Source organism: Melopsittacus undulatus, chromosome 2 (genome assembly GCF_012275295.1).
Source record: "Melopsittacus undulatus isolate bMelUnd1 chromosome 2, bMelUnd1.mat.Z, whole genome shotgun sequence".
Taxonomy (NCBI): domain Eukaryota; kingdom Metazoa; phylum Chordata; class Aves; order Psittaciformes; family Psittaculidae; genus Melopsittacus; species Melopsittacus undulatus.
Genome location: NC_047528.1, coordinates 7,173,595 through 7,194,730, shown reverse-complemented (window position 1 = coordinate 7,194,730; position 21,136 = coordinate 7,173,595). Strand labels below are relative to the sequence as shown.

Here is a 21,136-nt window from a genome sequence, read left to right as displayed (position 1 = left end):
GTTACAGTTTCACTGTACATGAACTCTAGAATGTACAATAAAGCCTTTTGTAAGTGGGTATTTAACAGCTCTCATTATATCAAGTACAGGCAGGTGAAGTGTTGTAGTGTTCATTGTTGTCTTTTCATCACAAGAAGAGCCCTGGAATCTGTGTCCACTCCACATTCTCACCTGTTGACTTTCTGTGTGGAACAGTTTCCTCAATGAATATCAAATACCATATGGGAACCTGCTATCTGAGCCCACTCTGGCAGCATTGAGCTGGGTAGAGAGGACCATTCTGAGAGGTTAGTAGCAGCTCTCATCTTTCCTGGAGGTTTTGTCACATTCAAGACTGCTATTGATGTATTCCTGGCAGTGTCTTTCCTTTTCCTTCCTTTGGCATCTTCCTCCAACCAGAACAGCTCTGTTGGGATCACTGAACAGGGAAATCTTGGAGCTATGGCTGTTGAAGAAGGTGCTGCAGAAGTGTGTGGGGACCTGATGGCACAGGATCTCATCAGCCTGGAAATGGTGGCTTGGAGGACCAGAAGCAGGCCTCAAATTCATAGAATCATATAGAATCATTGTACAATGGTTTGGGTTGGAAGGGACCTTAAAGCTCATCCAGTTCCAACCCTATGCCTGTGCTTACAATGCTATGCCTGGTCAGAAGATGTTATTGATTGCACATAAAATCCTACTTGATTAATCTGTTAGGGTAAAAGGAGTAAGAAATGTAGCCTGCCTGGAAATGGTAAATGTATGTTTATAGCTTAAGTAGAAGAAATAAAGGGGAAGACAGCATTACTCATACCCAAATCACTGAGCACAGGGAAAAGCAATATTGAAAAGGTTTTAAGACATCAGTGCTCAAACACATACAACATTAAACTGGTTGTTTCTCCTACAGCCTCCCAGATAAGATGAGACTGCAGCATCAGTGGCTCTTTAAGCACTCCCTTATGATGAACTGGATGAGCACTCACTTTATCATGGGGGTTAGAGCTGGTCCAAGTGGTACCCAGAGACTTGCTGCAGCTAGCACTGAACCGCTGCCAGAGCTTCTACATCATAGACCTGACAGCATCTTGACATGAAATGTTTTGTCCAGCATGAGTGATTTTATTAGGCAGGCAATTCATCTGCTCTCTATGGTAAGCAATAGCTCTGGTGCAAGCTGATGTGATTGTAATTATAAGCTTGCACAAAAAGAATAAAGCTCAGCATGTTTCATTCGAAAGGTAATAAAGCTCCTGAAAAAGCACACTGGGTTTGCGGCTGATTCCCTGCACATAGAAAGCCATAAATCAAGACTAGGTTTTAAATTAGGACTGTATGATACCACTGAAAACAGTGCAGGGCAGTCAGAGCTTGCTTTGTGCAAGGGGACTGTACACATAGCGAGACCAAAAAGCACTGTTGTGTGACAGATCATAATTATACCTTCTGGGCAGAGCTCCCTAAGTGCTCTGTAGGAAGACTTTGCACATGAGATGATGGAGGAGAGGCAGTAACCTGCCTTGGGTTTGCTCCTGTAGTCTCTTACTCTTCCTGGACACTTTGTTCCCTTCTCGCAGGGAGCTTTTGTTCTCTTACAATCCTTTTACAATCCTTTTACAAAGGATTTACAGGCCGTGCCCTTGCTGCTACACCTACTGAGCAAGAAGGTTCACATCCCACCGGTTACATGCTCCTTGCAAGGAAGAGCTGCCACTCTTCCCCTGCCTTTCCCTGTGAATAGCTTGGTCTGGCTTCTCCAGCCATCACTCCCAGCAGCAAGCTCCATCCCTGCTCTCTTTCAGTCAGTTTCCACGCTGGCCGAGCTTTATGGATGTTTTCTTCCCTCTCCTTTACCCAGTTCCTACCTAGGAGCATGCAGGGACTTTTCCCTCTCCAAACACCTCTCTGTGCTCTCACTGACTCCAATTGCCAGCTTCCAAGGGACCATGGAGCAGATGGTGCAGCCCTAATGTCAGACATTTACCACCGAAAGAGCTTCAAGGTCAGTGGAAGAGGCAATAAAAGACACATGGTGTCTTCAGGCTTCACAGCTCATTTCTCAGTATAAGTGTTAGAAGTCATCTCTGATGTGGAGCAGAGCACAGGGGAGGAAAACTGGTCCTCAGAAGGAGTCAGAGCACATTATGTATTGACCCAAATAGTAAAGGCTTAACATGGGCAATCTTGTCCAATAGGATTCCATGGGGAATTCCAATGGAGTTCTGTCAGCATGAAAAGAACGAGTTGAAGGATGAAGAGAAGAACCAGCATTAATAAAGGAACTGGGACAAAGAGTAAAAGACATCTGAAGCATCCAACCAGCACCTTGACCAAACACAAACCCTGCATCATGCTAGGACAAAGGTTTAATCAGCTACAGGTTTGCAATGACAGTGGGTGGAGATGGTACCTGTCAGAGACCAACCTTAGTGACTGTCTCCAGCCTTCCTTTGGCATTTCACACTTTGCTATCATCCCTCTTGCTTTGAATAACCTCTTCCTTCTGTTCCAGTGCAAAGGGACATAGCTGCCTTGGACAGCAGCTCTACTTCTGTTCTTCCTGTGAGGTCCCAATGCCGTGAGAGCCTTGGTATGCTCAACCCAAGCAGAAAAGCCTCAGCAGTCATTCATTTGTTGATGTGATATTAAATCACGGCAAGTGAATCTGTCTTCTATATATTTTAAGGCAACTTTGTTTTGCAGCTCAAACAAATGCCCCAGACAAGTCAAGCACTCCAAACACCAAGTGGAAAGGATTAAACATTTATTTACATACAGATACATATGTAAGCAATTTCTAAGTATAAAAAGGACATTACAAATAAACATGAAGCATCATACATTCATCATCCCGGTCATCCCTAATACATTCCTTTCTCAACCCCGCTGTACCACACTTGACCACAAGAACTTAAAGACAGACAAGCCAAATTCTTCTGACAGTCAATGATTCACAGTTTGGCCATTTGCTAACACCTAACCCCTTCCCAAAGACAGCATGACCCCAGCATCAATGACCCCAGAGATCAATGCTCTGACCGGCTGTAGTGCATTTTCTCCACTGACATGGTTGTGCTTGATCAGCAAGAAACAACATCCTCTCCTTTTCCTTCTGGCCACGTGTTCAGGAATGAGGGGTCTGGCTACAGTTCTGTACATTGTGCTAATTCACAGTTGTTGGGGAAAAGGCAGCAGTGGGGAAAACTCCAACCCAGGAGAGCCCTTTGATGCAGTGACTTCCCTGGTGTGGAGGTTTCAAACAAGATGCTGCTTTTAGTGCTTAGGCAGGTTTTTAAACTACAAGTCAAACTACGGTTGATGGTATAAACCATACTTTGTTCATGCTTTAACATTGATTTGCTAGTAACCAAAGCTGAGAGTAACGCAGGTTTTCTCCTGAGGAAATGAAGGTGCCTTTATGACATCTGTAAGAACTGATCGTAGCTTGAGAGAGGAAATGTGTTAGACTTAAAACCCAAAGGTAACACAGAGCACAAGGAGCTTGTCAGTCAGATAACGTTACAATGGGGAACAAGCCAGAAAACACAGAATTAAAATGCTTACTCAAAGCATCAATGAATTGAGACGAGAGCTGGGGGAGTCTGTGCAGATCAAAGGCGGGTTGGGGAAGAAACCCTCATGATCTGCAACTTCACAGAACAGCCAAATATGTGCAGCAGAACAGAGAGATGTGGAAATGAAAGAGGAGCGAAGCGAGCCTCGTCCCATGCTGACAGCTGAGTGACTGCAGCTGCTCCAGTCTCAGGGGGGTTTGTTTCCCTTTCGTAAACAGCCATAGGGAATAAAATGAATGTGTCACATCTATAGCTCATCTTGTTGTGCTGAAAAACACAGCATGTTTTAAACTGCTTTTTCTAATATTCACATATACACTTGTCACTCCAAACCAGCACAGCAACAAGCGCAGGCCTTGCTCTGTACTCTCATTAGATAGCCTTTTCTCCCCCAACCCTTTTATTCTTACTCCATTAAAATCTCAAAGAAGCACTCCCTTCTCCTCTGCTTCCCCCTCATAAAGGCTTGATCAATGGGGACACTGTGGCCATTACATTTAGTAAAGCTCATGCTCATGATGCAACCCAGACTCACAGAGATGCTCCACACAACCACACAAGTGGTGGCTCAGAATGGCTTCTCCACATGGCCATAAGTGTCCCTGGATGGAGAGCATCCATCCACTCGCTGGAGGTTTACTTGCTTGCACCAAACTGCCACCATTTCTGGACATCTGAATCTCTTCTATTGGTCCCATGAGAAGGGACACATTCCTTACAGGATGCCCTGGCTGACAATGAGTTTATGGGTTTAGTTGGGTTTATGTTCATAGTAAGAATCTCAAGGTGGCACAGAGGATGAACCATAGATGTTCTTCTTCCTAGCTAAAGCAGCAGCTGGATCCAGTGGTCCATACTGGTTTCCAGTCTGAGACCTCCACAGTGCCTGAGGCATGAGCAGAACTTGGGAGGAGCAGATTCATGATGACTGGTACTAGAGGAACTGGGCTTTGGAAAGCATTAATGTGACACCAGAGCCCTTGATCACTGCCCATGAAAGCACAAGAGCACTTCTATCACCCCCTGTCCTCCAGGGAGCCATGCACAGCTAAACCCATGACTGACACAGGTTTTGGCCATGTCAAGTACCTGTGGACCAGGACTGGGTTCCAGAAGATGCTCAGCAAGGCCAACACCATCGTGCACATCAATGTTACCCCAAGCTAAGCAGTATGGAAAAAGCAAAGATGCAAATGTAAAGGTGGCATTTGCTTCTTGAGTTTAATTGTAGCACTAACCAGAACTAAAGTTATCTCCTGAGCTTGCTGGAAAAGGATAACTGGTTCAATGAATGTGAGATCACATCCAGGGAGTGCTAATAGCTATTAATGTGAAAACAGAGACAACCTCTGAGCACAGTACAGCCAGCTCCTGTTTATCCAGACAGGAGCTGTTAACCCTAGATATACTCCTAAAACCACTCTCATTTTTCACTGACAACACAGCCTCAATTACACTCATTGCTATCCCAGCATGTGCTATATCCAGGTTATCTTTCCCCAGTTACCCATTTGACAGCATTTGGAGGACCAAGAACTAGAGGTGAAGGGTTTTGTCCCCCTGAATCTGTGGCTCCCACTTGGAATAAACCAAACACCCTCAGCTCACACACACACATAGTTTTTAGTTCTGGTTTAAGTTACAGCTCATTCACATGAGGGCAATGGTGCAATGGCATCCATGGGTGCTGACAGCCACAATCTCTCTCGGCTGGATATAGTACAGTACAGCAAAGGAGACTTGGGGTCAGTTCAGCGAGGGGGTGATTAGGGAGGTGAAGTCAGAGCAGTGCAGTGGGCTACTTTGGGAGCCTTGCATCATGGTCACCATGATCACCCTGTTGTCTGTTGCCAAGATAAACCCTAAAGTGAAGCAGATGAGAGATCTATAACCATTATGGTACATTCAACTACAGCTCGAGTGGATGGTCACATTTCAAAGACATGACAAGTTGAGGCTGCTTTGCTTAGGATGCACTTGTAGGAAATCAAGGTAGTGTTTCCCCACCACTCATTATGACAACTGTCCTTCAAAGGGATGATGGCCCTTTGCTGCTTATGAACGGTAAGCAGAACAATTATTACTCACAGCCACAAGAGGACAGGCTTGATGCAAGGAAAAAGGGTGGTGCCAAGAGCCACATTTGTGCAGAGAAGCAAGTTTATAAATGAAGGAATAGGCATTTTGATACAGCATCTTTTACAGGGTTTTCACCACTAGAACTGATCTATTTCCATTGACTCCAATGGGTTTTCTGATTAGCCCTTATACAGATCAACATTTCAGTTTCCATATTTGCTCACAAGGAATTCACAAAGTGTCCTCTCAAAACACTTCTTTTTCCAACTGAACTAACTCAAAAGAGTCTTTGTTGGCAGGAACAACTTGTGTGAGAATATTGGGGGTGCTTTGATATTGAAAGCAGAAGAATTTCAGATGAGCATCCCTTATTAAAGTCAAGAGCAATGAAAACCTAAGCCATAGATGCACCTTTTAAATGAGGGGTTTTGAGAAGACTGAGAAGACCCTGAGCGAGTAGAACCATCTCTTTACTTTGCATTCTCTGCTCCACACACCCATCTCTCCCCTTGCACAAAGGGCTACAGTACTCACTGTCCCACAGCCAGGAGAAGGCTTCTGTGACAGTGTCTCCAGCCATACTGACCATGGTGACACCACAGGTCCCCAAAGGGCAGGGGATCCTGCATGGCTGCTCAGCCTATTTTAGTAACTGAAGAATTCCACCTGTTTTCCAGCTGAAGTCTCTGGCTAACAGAAATGATGCCAGCTCAACATCTGAGCTTGATCTACAGACAGATGTTCATACCGAAAAGTGGAAAAGCATCCGAGCAAACAGCAGTCCTCAGGGATAACAAACAAGGCAAAACCCAATGGGTTTTCACTCTAACTAATTGCACTCCTTGTCAGCAAAAGCTGGAGAAAGCCTCTTGTCCCACCAGTGTGCACACACCATGCTTCAGCATTGCTACTTCTGACTTTCAAATCACTGCCTCCTGTGTCAGCCTCAGTCTGCTGCTGCTATTACTGATGCTGAAGGAATTCAATAGCCATTACCCACTCAACCTAGACTAGCAGGAGCCAACTGTTGCCAGCATCACTATTTCCAAACAGACAAACAGCATCAGCAGGCTGACAGGTTTTATAAGGGCTGTTTCATGTGTTCTACAGCAGAGAACAAAGCATCTTGCCTGACAATTTGTCATGTGTGGGTTTCATTAAATAATGATCACAAAGCCATTTAGCATTCAGCACAAGCACGTATCTGACTGCATGCTCAAACAACTTACCTGTAGGTCAAATCAGGACTTCAGTGTTAGAGGTAGGAAGAGGGATTCAGTGTCCCATTCATTACAGAGTTCAGAATATCACTTTTTCCATCATAATTCTTTGACCTGAAGGGCTTTTTTTTCCCCACCCCCATGGACTGTCTCTCATGGGGAACACAAATAGGAACAGAGGGAATCATCGCTTGTCCCAGCAAACTTGCAGTGTAAATACCCAATGCAAAGTACCAGGGAGTACTTCCAATGCAGTGATGTGAAGCACACAACATTTGGTGGTTTGCCCAAGATCAGCCTGGCTGAATCAGTGGCTGACTGGAAAATAGAGTTTAGACCATCCAGTTCTCAGGAGATGCTTTCACTCATCTCTGCAAACAGGTTTGATAGATAAAGCAAACATCTGTGGACCATCCAGTATTGGCTTCTGCTTGGAGCTATGCTCTGTGCAAAAAGCACTTGAGAAAAGGTCTCATTATGGGACTACTACAGAAATTAATATTCACCCAGAAATAAGATCATCCTACATCACCCTGAAAACACATCAAGCCCTAGCAACCACTGAAAGCAGTGCTTTACTCGTTTGATTTCCAGTCAAATTTGGCTCCATTATATCCATTCTGCATGGCTTTTGGGTCCTCGACCCAGCAAACATCACAAGGCTTTTACTGACAGTTCTCAAAATCCCACTCATCTAGCAAGGTGTTGGCTATAGTTGAGGAGCTGATTGTCAGATAATTGGGGTTTCTTATCTCCCTTTTCGTTTTCAAGGCTTTGATCATTACACCACAGCACTAACTTAGCAGTTGATAAAGCTCATCTTCTAGTTGGGATGCTATCAGCAGTGGACCAGACTGTAGAAGAGAAAGTACGCTCTCAGTGCTACAAGAATGGGTTGTATGCACTAGAGATATACTCAAGGTGTACAAAAGTAGCTCCTGCAAAGGAACTACTGCAATAAAACATCACTTCTTCACCAAGTAGTGTGCTTGTTAACTGCAGGAAAAGAGGCAAGTTTCAAACGACAGCTTTGGGCTATGACCTGATAAAGTGTCACATACACCATCATTGTTTCCTTCAAGCTTTTTAAGTCTATACAGAACAAACCTTGAAAGGAATCACTTCAGATTTGTCTCTGGAGAAGTCACATACTCAAACAGCAGCCCAGCTGCAGCACTCCATCCTGAAGCAGAAGCACATCCCTGTGTGCAGATGGAGTCCTTACATGGAGAATATTTGCTAGCAATAGAAAGAACCAATGCTTCGAGGTTGCTTGTATGCAGCTAGTCTCCAAAATAGCCACCTATAGGTTAGGAACAGCACTGGAAAAGGAGACAGCCTTCTAGAAACCTCAAAGTGAATACCCAAGAAAATCACTTTAGTGGTTTCTGCTATTTAACCAGTTCAGCTTGTTCAGTCATGATAACGTGTTAGAGTTCAGCCTCCAGAACTGATGCAAGGCACACTTCAAGATACATTTACAGTGGTGCCCAGCAGGAATGAAAAGAACCTGAAGAGCTTTGATGCTTTCAGAAATCAAGCTGAGGAGCCTATAGGTGTTTTACTGGGCAGTCCCCTTCCTCCTTGATCAACTCACATAGCCTTGTTCTGTCTGATATGAACCTGTGCTAACAAGCTCAGCATCTGGACAGTCAGAGCTTTAGAAGTTAAATATCCATAGCACTGGTTTTTAAGTTGAGTGTTACCTTACATCTGACACACTGAGCCTTGCTCTAAATGACTACCTACAACCTGTGCAGAATCCCTCTCTCTAAGTTGTGTGGTCTTCACAAGCACAAACAAAGCAGTGTTTGGCAGTTTAAGGGATGCTCAAGAATGACAGTGCTCTTCAGCACAGGCTGTACCATACAGTTCAGCACAGCAGAAGCCACCCAGTCCCACACATGTCTAAATCCTCTGGATTGCACCATGAGCAGAGAGTGAAAAAGAATGGGCCAACACAGACCATGACTTGTCCCCCAACTTCTCATACTTACACAGATCTTTGTTAAGTGTTACCTAAATGACAAACGAGCCTTGTACCACACCTGCTACATCTTCCTTTTTACCACTAAGCATAACAGAAGAAAGTGACCTAAAAATATAGCAAGAAAATACTAGAAATGACCATATGACACACTGATCCCCTCTCTCTGACACAGAGTCAGCTCTCTATTACGGATCAAAGGCACAACATGATACAGCCCAAAAGTCTTTCCAGGAACATGTGTAAAAGCATTTTAAAACGCCTTTTTAATTGTTATTCTTTTAAAGACGTACTTACTGGCAGCTTTTGATGTCAATACAAAAGCTTTGTTTTAATCTTCAGTACAAGCCAAATTAATATTAAATTGATTAACTCTAAATTACAGCAAATCACAGCCATGTAATTGCCAGGGGAGGTTTATGCAGATTAGCTGAGCAGAACTGAAACTTCTAAGTATCATTTTGCACGGGCACGTTTTGCTATCTTCCTGTTTCACTTCAATGTCAATGTGTACATTTGCAACGCACTGGTTGTACATGGCACTAGAAGTGGAATAACATCCCACACTCAGAGTGCTTCCACTTCAGGGGGTCTGTAGAAAGAATTGCTTAAACAGTTACACAGATACTGGAGTCTGAGATTAAAAGTAAAGCATCAAGTGAATGAAATGACTCTACAGCCCTGAACCTGAAAGCTACTCCAGCAGAGAAACCAGATGCCAAGAAGATACCTTCAAGAGCATCTTGAGAGTAGTTCCATGAGGTGAGCGCTGGATGGGTCAGACACAGAATGATACCATTTGCAACCCACTGCTATTCCCACCTAGCGTAAAACCCCCTCTACATTGTACATCTGCCTTTCAACAAGAACTGTATCTACAAGCTTTATGTTTAAGCTGGATACATTGCAGACAGCCACTTCAAACTGTGCTCTCTTTGAACCCTTCCACACAATCTGCGCATGCACAAGATTTTGGTCACATCTGGTGCACTTTTTCCCCCAACTCCACCAAAAATCTTTCCCAAAGGTAATTTTCCACATTAGGACATTACTAATTAGAAGAGGAATGGTTAATTTTCTGGTTTATTTTTATTTCTGGAGAAGTCTTTCCATCCTGCGTTGGCCATCAAAGCAGCACAGTCCTTTCCCACTACGTTTTAGGCCTAGAAAAAGAGGTAACAAGATTTGTTTTATTTTTATGAGCAGTGCTTATTAGTGTGGGGTTTTTTCCTAACCAGTCTAAGTTACACATTCAGAGGACAGCAATGTAGTAAGACTACGTTTGGTCTATGGAATATTTGCTGAACTGCTAGCACCAAAGGGAGCAACTGAGCTGTATCCAGGTCTTCTTACATCTGGAAAATGCTGATATATGTAACTTGTCCTTTAGTTCCATGTTCATGAAAGTGCCTGTAGATGAGAGACATAACACTATTTCAAACACTGGAGTCCTCCATGGAGACGCATGGGCAGACGCTATGTACATGTCCTAAGAGCTCACTCACTGGCAACCTCAAAGACTGCCAGTGTAAGTTCAGGGTCAGGGTTCATTGTTGGTTTATTTCATTTCAAAAAGGACCAAACACATTGTTCTGGCAGGGAGATGTTCAACTCTTCAGTATCTTCTTCAGGAGAGGCTGCTCTAGTCTCCCATAGAAGGAAACACAGCAGCTCGTGTTCTGCATCACATGAAGCACTTGTGCAACACTTCTGTTGCTAACCTGCTCCAGAGACTGCAAGAAAGGTGGAACTTGAACCATGATATATTCTGCTATGTTGCCATCCAGCTGGAGCCATGTTCCCAGGTCTGCATCCTGACTTGGGAAGCAGCAGGAATTCCCTTCAAATCCCAGCAGAGAAAAAAAGAAGGAAAATAAACAAACCCTCTTGGCCCATGGCAGCACAGGAAATCCCATGCCAGCTCCTCAGTTAAAATTACAGCAAGTCAAGTAGCTGATGCTTTTCCCCTCTCCTGGTAAGGGGGATGAGACATTGTTCTCAAGGGTGTTCTGTCGTGCCTCGCTGATCAAGCGACAGGCCAAGTCCAGGAAGAGTTTTTTCCACGTTATCCGACTCTTTTGCTGAGGTTTCCAGGTAGTACATATCCTGTGCTTCAGAAAACTCGGCAGCTCTCTGCTGGGAGACTTCCCTCTTATCAGCTAAATCAATCTTATTACCTGCATTGATAGAAAAGGAATTCATTTGGCTTCCAAAAACAAGAGAAACGGAGGTTGGAAAGGGATAAAGAAGAGTTTGGTGTTGTACCTATGCATGGACAGTGGTTTTGATGTGAAACTCTTAGTTTTTACCCTCTCTTCCAAATAATGGATTCCCTGATACAAGTGATTAAGTTCATTTAATATCATCAGTTCATTTAGAGCAATATGTCCTGTGAACATCCAAGTCAGTTAGCTCTGATTTAGCACATCTGTTTGCTGCTATCAACTGAGATTAAAGGATTTCCATTATAATATCTATTGAAAATTTTCCTGTTCTTGCTCTGAGCAGCACTTAAAATGTCAATTATAGCATACGAGACACTAATGTAATATTTCTCACGTTGTTACAAGGTTTAAAAGAAGCCTGGCACAGAAGGCAGCTTTCCTGTTTCAATACTCCCATGAAGGATTTGGCTGTTGAGGCTGGAAGAGGGCTGGACCTGGGGAGCACTTGCAGAGAGAGGTGGGTGAGGAACCAGCCCCTTGAGCTCAGTTCAGCAGAGAGCTGATTAAAGCCTCAAGCAAGCACCTGATATGATTATACCCTATTACTGGCCACTTCACTTCAAACATGATGGTTTTGCCATAAATTAATCTTATAATGAAGATCACAGACCAGGACCTACAGTAACGGGGCTGTGTCCATGGACTCTGCAGTTTCAGGAGGAAACATCTCCCGGGTCCACATCCATGAGCAATTTTGATACTTAGTGGGAGGAAAAGACTGCACTTGCATTGGCAAACCATACCTCATTGCCTTCCTCTCACCTGAGAGATCCTTTCTTTCCTAAGAAAGCAGTTTCTAGGACCCACTGCATATACTGGTTACCTTTCTAAACAGATTATCACTCAATACAAGTGGTTTATGGGTCTCACCATATCGGTACAGCAACCTGCAGACATCACCAGATTGATGAGATCCGAGGTGCGGATCGCAAGGGAAACTGCTCTATTTTTGGCTCAGTTGGTAGCTGCACTTTAGTCCCATATAGGACTGAGTGGTGAAGCATTCACTTCTGCATGCAATCGCCTTCAACCTAAGACAGGACCACACTTCAAGCAGTGGCTGTGGGGTCCTGAACATCACCATCAGCATCTTGGGAGAGTGACTTTTACAAGGGCCTGTAGTGACAGGACAAAGGGAATGGCTTTAACCTGACAGAGGGGAGACTGAGATGAGCTCTTAGGCAGAAGCTCTTCCCTGTGAGGGTGCTGAGGCGCTGGCACAGGGTGCCCAGAGAAGCTGTGGCTGCCCCATCCCTGGCAGTGTTCAAGGCCAGGTTGGATGGGGCTTGGAGTAACCTGCTCTAGTGGAAGATGTCCCTGCCTGTGGAAGAGGCTTGAAACTAGATAGTCTTTAAGGTCTCTTCCAACGCAATCCATGCTGTGATTCTATGATTTGGAGAAGGCATGGTCCACACACTGGGTTTAGGGCTGTCCCCACCTAGAGTTACAACTGGTTGGCAATGAGATCTTCCACACCACTTCCAGCACCCAGCACCGTGAGCTCACACAGATGCCACGTTTTCCTCCTGCTCACATCCCCATCTGCCACCAACCCCATGACACACACACACACACATCTCATCCCCCTCATCACAGCAGCCCCTGCGGGTCCATCCCCACTCACCCACGAGCACAGTGATGGACCTTGTTGCTGGCGTACTGCTCGATCTCCCGCAGCCACTCGGGCAGGCAGCGGAAGGACTCTTCGCAGGTGATGTCGTAGGTGAGGATCAAGGCGTTAGCACTGCGGTAGTAGCTCTGTGTGATAGATCGGAACCGCTCCTGTCCTGCCGTGTCCCAGATCTGCAGCTTTGGGCAGAAGGAGGAATGGTGGGAAAAGGAAATAAAGAAGTTAACTCCTTTTATTCAATAGCAGCTCTGTTTTGACCTATTAAAACCCCTTCAGGGTAAAGCCAATGTGGGAAAGCACTTTGGTTTTCTCCCTATTGGCTTCCTTTCCCCCAGAGTGTTTTGTTTGTGTTCCTGCACTAGGGGATTGAAAGGCAAGGCACAAAGTCAGCTGGCACTGCAGCCAACAGCCCCTGGAAGGCACAGGTCTGTGGGTTTTCATGTGGCTTCCAGTGTCCCCCTCTGCTGTGGACAGAGCTGCTGGCAACAGATACAATGGAGATAGAAAGGCATTTCCCCTGCCCCTGAATTCCAACTAACAGCAGCATCCAAAGACGTGGTAAATGCTCCATCCCTGGCAGTGTTCTAGGCGAGGCTGGACAGAGCCTTGGGTGACATGGTTTAGTGTGAGGTGTCCCTGCCAGTGTGAGATGTCCCCCTGAACTATTCTATGATTCTATGATCCATCCCAAGAAGAACCAATAAAGCTTCTCTTCTAGCTCCCAAAGCTAGCCAAAGTTATGCTGAGACAATGCATTGATGGAATTGAACAAGGAGCTCAGATGAAGGCTGATCCAAGGACTCCAACACATTTCCTCTCTACCGCTGCATCCATCCCGCTTAGCTGCTCACTGCCTGCCTTCCCACATGTAGAACTGGTTGATATGTCCTTAACTATATCACAGAATGGTTTGGATTGGAAGGGACCTTAAAGCTCACCCAGCTCCAACCCCTTGCAGGGGCAGGGACACCTTCCACTAGAGCAGCTTGCTCCAAGCCCCTGTGTCCAACCTGGCCTTGAACACTGCCAGGGATGGGGCAGCCACAGCTTCTCTGGGCACCCTGTGCCAGCGCCTCAGCACCAAAGAGGTCATGAGCATTTGACAAACCCTCTGGGTCCAGGAAGACAACAAACATTTCCCAACACAAACTAAACTGATGCTGTTTTTATACTCTGACCATCTGCAAAACCTCAATTCTTTAAACAGGCGGTCAAAGAAGTAAACATCCAAAATGGAAACATTCCAACATAAAAGAGCACTTCTCTGTTTCAGCTCTTATTTTTTTAAAGCACCCTCCTTGGAATTAGCTATGTGAAAGGGTGGTTTCCAGCCAGAATCCTGAGTACTTTGGGAACAAAAAGGTGAAGTATTTGAGATATCTTCCATATATTCAGCATTACAGAGAAAAACCTCATTCTTGCCCAGTTCCAAAGTCAAACTACCCAGGTACTCATCATAAATGTGTTAGTTTAAAACAAGAGCTCCCAGTAGCAGCTTTCAGATGTGGGTTTGAAAAAAGTACTTTTTTTGAGAGAGAGAAGGTGATTTGTTCTGGTTCACAGCTCCTGGGCACTTTGTGCTTAATCCCTTGCCATAGTTGTACTTAAACAGCTGAACGCGGGTGCCTGCAGTTAAGTGACACACAAAACCATAAGTGAAATTACTTGCACATGGAATCCAGATAATGAACGAGTCCCCATTAAAACAAATCAGCCTTCGAACTCCGGCAGATGGAAAACACAGGTCATTTTGTTATTGCTCGGCTGTTTCCCAGCAAAAACATTTCCTGATTGATCTACTGGTTAACTCCAGCTTATGTGTGTTCCACATTCATTGAGATGATCTTCAAGCTGACAAAAACTTAACGTGAATATGTTCTTTAATGAAACAGATATAGACAGCAAAAGGGATTGCACTGGGGAGAGGGTTTCTCACTGGCTGCAATCAGTGAACTGGGTGCAATAAGATAGGGAAGATCCGTCAACCTTATAGCCAGTGATAAACTCTTCCTGCACACAAAATGCACATCTCCCACCTCACCCCACTGATTATTTCTGCCAAATGGCAGGGAGTTGGAAGTGGATGGTCTTAGGGTCCTCATAGCAGCCTTCCAGTATCTGAAGGGGGCCAATAGGGATGCTGGGGGAGAGACTGTATCATTAGGGACTGTAGTGATAGGACAAGGGGTAACGGGTTGAAACTTACACAGCAGAGGTTTAGATTGGATATAAGGAAGAAATTCTTTACTGTTAGGGTGGTGAGGCACTGGAATGGGTTGCCCAGGGAAGTTGTGAATGCTCCATCCCTGGAAGTGTTCAAGACCAGGTTGGATGAAGCCTTGGGTGCCATGGTTTAGTGTGAGGTGTCCCTGGGCATGGCAGGGGGGTTGGAACTAGACAGTCCTTTCCAACCCTAACTATTCTATGATTCTATTTTAAGGTCCTTTCCAACCCGAATCATTCTATGAATCTTTGGTTCTATTAATAAAGTATTTCACAGCAACCATTTTACCTGCCTATTTTTCCAGAGGATCCAAAGGACAGTGCCTGACTCAGTCTGCAGGAAACCTGCATCTTTGTTTTCCTGAGGCCACCTGATGCTTCCCCTCCCTCAGCATTTGTACACATTTAGCTCTATGCACATGTACATCTCCACTACACACAACAAGATCACAGGTCCGGATAGGATAGCCTTCTGTAGAATTGAAGATGCTTAGCTTTGACCAGCATGAAAATTGGCTCAAGTTTGTGTAGCCTCTTACTACAGGTGGTGTACATACTTTTGTGTTTATTAGAAAAGGCAAAGCCCCTCAACTGCACTGTGCTGTCCCAGCTCATCTGTCAGTGAGCTTCAGGAGCAGCTCATACCTGACATGGTTTGCACACAGCATTCACACCAGCAAGTCCCTCTCCACTGACTTCCAAATGTCATTTCAAAAGCTGGAAAGTCATTTTTCCCTGGAAATCTATAGCTTATTGTCAAGTCCTAAAACCCAGCCTGTGAGCAGCCCCCCTCTGTCTCCCTGGATCCCAGTGGACGCACAGGAGATGCTGCCCAGCACAGAAGCAGAGTCACAGCTCGGGTACTGTTCAATGAGCTAACAATGAGAGCAGTGCCTTGTTTGACTGGGATGTCATTTTTATTGCTCTGACTCATTCCCACTTTTCCTGCTCATTAAATGTTTATTCTCACTGGCACTGATTACTCAAAAGTTTCAGCTACAGAAATCGCTCCCTGAAAGAAACCCATTTGCTTTTCAAGGTAATTGAGTACATAGAATCATAGAATCATTTGGGTTGGAAGGGGCCTTCCAAGCTCATCTAGTCCAACCCCTCTGCAAAGAGCAGGGACATCTTGAACTAGATCAGTTGCTTGGATGAGTGCTTGTGCATTCAAACGTTTGCAGCAGGAGCTTACCACATTGAGGATGTTTTATTTAGCTTGTAGACCTTCCCTAAACCATCCTTAGCCCTTAGATAGCCTTTATTGGCACAACTGCTCCATATGATCTCTTAAGGAGTTCGCATCCTCAGCCCAAGATAGTCTCAAAACAGGATTATGTCATGGGAATAACAAGTCTAACACAGACAAATCCTTAGGGTGAGTTCAGTGGTCCAAAACCAGACCTCAGATATAAGCAATGTTCTTTAGGCTCCACCTGTACCTGGCAGGGAACCAGTTCTTGGAAAGGAGAAGTATCTAACATGGATGGGACTCATCTTCCTCAGGGTAGTTTTTTCTCCCTCCATTAACCAGGACAATCTAGAGACAGCTGATTTAAGCCACGTATGTAAGGAAAATCAGTAATTCCACCTTCAGTGCCGTACTCAAGCCATTTACTACTTAGGTCATCTGAGCTGCTCCACTGGACCTGTGTTTGGCTGAAAGACCCATCTCTGCTGTCCAAGGAGCCTGGACAAGCAGCAGCAGTGCCCTGGCCAACCCTGCTATGCCAGACACCTGCTGATGAGCATCACAAGCACTGAGCTAAGCTCTGACACCACAGGGGCTACACGTGATCCTCACTGCTTTCCTGCCTGCTGCTGTCCCACTTGCACAGCAACGTGCTCAATGGTAACTCCATCCCTGTCAGGGGAAGGTATTTACACCTCTTGTCCTTCACCTGCTTGGGCTGGAAGGGCTTCTGCTCAAGGACCAGCACTTGCCATAGGTTCATACAGCTCCTCACACAGGAGGGTGGCAGCCTGCTGATATGATTGTGGCCTTTTAAATCTGTCCTAAACTGAGGAATACACCACCTGATTTCCTTCTAAAAACCCTGTGTGCTGAAATACAGGTTAAAAAACCCCACAGGGCTGAAAATCTGCACAAGTCCATTGTTCCCATCCCATCACTTACATAAGCTTAAAAATGGGTCTCATCATATCCAGCTGCTGCCTGGATGCGTGTCATATATGATGCTGCTTGCATCATATCACACTGCTGCCACTCTCCCATTTGCTCACTACTAGGTTTGATGAAGGCACAAAGGGGGAAACTGCTGTTTTTCACTTTGATGCCTGTGGATTTAATGCAAGCAGAACAACTCCAGGAGCAGCTCAGGGATCCTGGACACACTGTCATTAGAGGCACAGGTAATCTCCCACCTCACAGACACCCACAATCTCTACTAATGAACTAAGTGGCACCAGACAACATCTCTGGGTGCTGGAACCCAACCATGGATCCCATTAAAACATGAGATTGGTCCCTGGTGTGTTTTGGCTCAGGCAATGTAGCTCTCTGCCAAGTGATGCTCAGGCTCAGTTTGGGATTTAGCACAGGACAAGCAGTTTGGTTGCAACCATCCTATACTGGAGGGTGAATGAGTTAATCCTATGGAGGTCATTGCTCTTCTCAACTCAGTTTGTTGACTAAAGCACAGGTATTGTGATCATCTGTGCCTCTCCCAAATACATAACTCAGAAGTGGAAGATGAGCCTTTGTTTGTGGAGAACCACACAAGCCCAGAAGCCTGCTATCACCAACAGCCACCTTGGGAGCTCTCAGAAGCAGACCTTCATCAAGCACATCCCAGTGGGAACGCAATGGATCTCTGCTTACCAGAAATGCCATGAGCAGAGATTACACTGAAGTGCTTCTTGCACTTCCTCAACTCCAGGCAGGCACAACCTCAGCATCCCCTAAGCAAGGACAGAGTTTTGCAAGATCTCCCCTCTCTTTTCTCCCTTAGAGTATGCTCACTGCTATAACCCCAATGGTAATTGTGGAGAGGGGCACAAGGATTGTGCTTTGCCATGTCAGACAGCCCTGTGTTTCCTCATGTGCTGCCTTCCAGTGACAGGAGGACGGTGGCAAGAACCTCAGCTATGGCACTGCCCACAAGTTCACATTTAACCCCCATCCTACCTTTACTTTTTCACCGTTTATCTCCACAGTTTTGATCATGAAGTCAACCCCAATGGTGGCTCCTTGGCCCGGTGGGAAAAGCCCCTGAAAGGAAACAAGAGTTCCATTGAGCACAACTCTAAGTGCCAATCCTCACCCTTGTCCACCCTCAGAGCTATCCCTCCCTTGTCCCCATCCCCAGACACCTATTGCCATCACATTTAGATATGACATCTCCCCAGCACAAAGATTACCATCGTTCAACCCCACAGTGTTTTCCTTCTCTACATGTCCTTCATCATGTAGGAAGTTGTTGACTTCAGAGTTAGGAAAATAGGAGAAAAGGAGGCTTCATACAGAGAAAAGGAGAGGGGAAAAAGCCTTATCTTCAGTGCAGTTGGAAAAGGCAGGGGAAGAGCAGATTAGGTCCCTTCACCCTACTACTCAATGCTTTAAAAGATGTATGAGCGCACATGTGGGGTGAGATGCCTTTGTTCCTTCAGCCTCACGCCTTCCCTCTCTCCTCCACCACACACCACGGCATGGAAAGGCATTTATGGCAGTTCCTCGTGGTGGGGTCACATCCCTGCACAGTACTTTGGGAGCAAAGCATGGAGCCAACCACTACCAGTGCCACAGCAATGGCAAAGGCTGGTGTGATGCTGGTGGAATTTGATTGCAGCACCATAAGAAAGAAGCAACAGCAAAAATCTCCCCTGGAAAACCCCAGCCAGAGCTTTTTGATTTCTGGTCTATAAAGTCATGACCTTAAGGTCCTTTCCATCCTAACTATTCTATGATTCTATGTTGATTCTGGGGCACATCCATCCCCTACAGCATCTGCGCTGCCAAAGCACAACAGCAGAAGCAGCCTCAGATTTTTGTGGTTAACCCTTTGGAGTAGATTGGCTTTACTGCCACTGTCCCATGGTGGTGGAGGGCTTTAAAGCCATGTTGATGTTAAACACTGGAATTAACAGTGAAAGGGGGAAAAATGCTGACAATTCCTAGTGCAGAGTGCAAGAAGACCCCCACAGCTTATTTTTACGGTGCATCATGCAAAACCTCTGGCCCCAGCTCACGGAAGCACGGTCCTTTCTCTATCATTCTGCCACCGAAAAAGGCCTGGTGTTCAACAGAAGACACTGCACTGACAGCCCAGGACCCAGGTTATTTCATGATCTACTAATGGCAAATAAGAGGGAGGGCTTTGTGCAGTGAGTGATGGGGAGGAGAAGGCACACAGGAGCACACAAGGAGACATGCTGGTCCAGAGCACCTCCAAATCTGGAGGAGTTTGTCCCAGCAGCTTTCAGAGGGGATTTTCCCTCCTCAGAGGGGGATGAGCTTCCTTCAGCAGTACCAAGTACAGCACTAGATGCAGATGTGCTGCTTAGCCCATGTTGCTATAAGTGATGCACGCACCAGGAGTGTGGATAACGATGTGCTGGAGCCGCAGTGCCAACAGAGCCCTCGGGGCACATTCAAAGCTCCATGCTCATGTCCCAGTGCTGTCCCCATCCCAACATCCACGTCCCAAACCTTACCTGAGTGAAGCGACGGACTAAGCAGGTCTTCCCCACACCGGCGTTGCCAATTAAAACAATTTTGAAGAGGAAATCATAATCTTCCATACTCATTTACGCAGCTGCAAGAGAGACAGAGCACAACACAATGTGAACCGAGGCAGCAGGGAAGTGCCTTTTTATACCTGCAGGACTTTATCCCTCCAAATACTCAGAGCAAAGGTCTCCTGGCACGTGTGTGGCTCCTCAGATAAGAAGAGCCCTTCCTGCTCCAAGTCAGTACATCCACGTAGTCCAACATCAGCTGCTATGAAACCTTGGCCACGTTTCGGCTTTTGCCCTGTCTCACCTGAACTGGAGATGCTGGTTCTGAGCTCTCCAAGCCTGAGCCATCATTTCCTGCATCTCCCCAAATGTCTGTTTTGCTTCTCAGCTCCAAAGGACAGCATGGACTTTGCCATGTTGTCTGAGAGGAACATGTAATCTATTGCTGTCAGGGCAATACCCGAAACTCCCCATGTAGGCATTGGGTTACCCACAGAGCAGGACTGAGGCACATGAGGGAAGAACAGATGGGGAAATTAAAATAGCTCTAAAATACAAGCAGCAACATTTGTCTTATAGACAGAAAGAGCTCACTTGCTAAAATCATAGTACAGAGTGGGGAAACAGTTGGCTGAAGTACATTAAGAGAGGTTTTTAAAGAAGAAATTATAGCGGCTATAAGGAGTATTGCTACTCCTATGGAAGCTCTCTTTAGTTTTGTGAATATAGCTTGCTTGGCTTAAAGCTCAAACAGAAACAGGACACAAAGAAGCCTGGGGGTTTCCTAGCACATATATCCCTCCTCAAGGCCAACAGGAGAGGTGGCAGGATGCAGAAGCTGAAGTTTTGGCAATGTCATAGGAGATGGGCAGTGTTGCCCTACACAGGGTAAGAGCTCCAGGGCTTCCTTAGGTCACTTGCAGTATGGGAAGGACTGAACAGATACATGTAGTTTGCTGCAGCTGAGCAAGGCAGGAAGGATGAGTACCCAACCCTCCACCTCCAGTGCACCCAGGGGTGCTGTTGACACTGCAAACAGAAGGGGCCTGTAGCCTTCCAGAAAAGCAGCAACAGCCACAAGAAATTCAGTTGGAGGCTTCAAGCAGACAGCAAAAACTACTGACAAGGGTGCATATAGGTAGTATCCAGGAAGATCCAGGTATTATGTGTGACATCAAAGACCTGTCTTCAGAACTTGGACTGGGATAATGGCATAAAAGACATTAGTAAAGAGAGAGGTTTACAAGCTGTCGGTGGATACCAAGTAAGGTGGTACCTAAGCATCACTATCTAATCCACCAGTACCTATAGATTAGGCACTGGATGAGAAAACAGAGCCCTCTCCCACTGCCTCCAAAGGTCCTTCCTTGGGAGGTTTCATTGCCACACACTAGAAGGCCCCAGCTACAGACAGATCCCATCACTTAGCTGTGATAGGCTTAGTCACATGAGGGAAAACTGTCTGGCTCTGCCTGGTAGACCTGGTGGCAGCAGAGGTGGAAGACTGACTCAGCTGC

At 45.7% G+C, this 21,136-nt stretch overlaps 1 protein-coding gene across 1 annotated transcript in view; it reads right to left on the bottom strand.

Moving 5' to 3' along the window:
* Positions 1-9,913: 9,913 nt before the first annotated feature.
* The window catches only part of RAB30 (RAB30, member RAS oncogene family), a 42,737-nt gene continuing 31,514 nt past the window's right edge, over positions 9,914-21,136 (bottom strand). The window contains 6 exon segments of the mRNA XM_034074445.1: positions 9,914-10,900; positions 10,902-11,020; positions 12,693-12,708; positions 12,710-12,877; positions 18,070-18,153; positions 19,596-19,696. Of these exon segments, the coding sequence (XP_033930336.1) occupies positions 10,769-10,900; positions 10,902-11,020; positions 12,693-12,708; positions 12,710-12,877; positions 18,070-18,153; positions 19,596-19,688 (612 nt within the window). The 5' untranslated portion in view covers positions 19,689-19,696 and the 3' untranslated portion in view covers positions 9,914-10,768.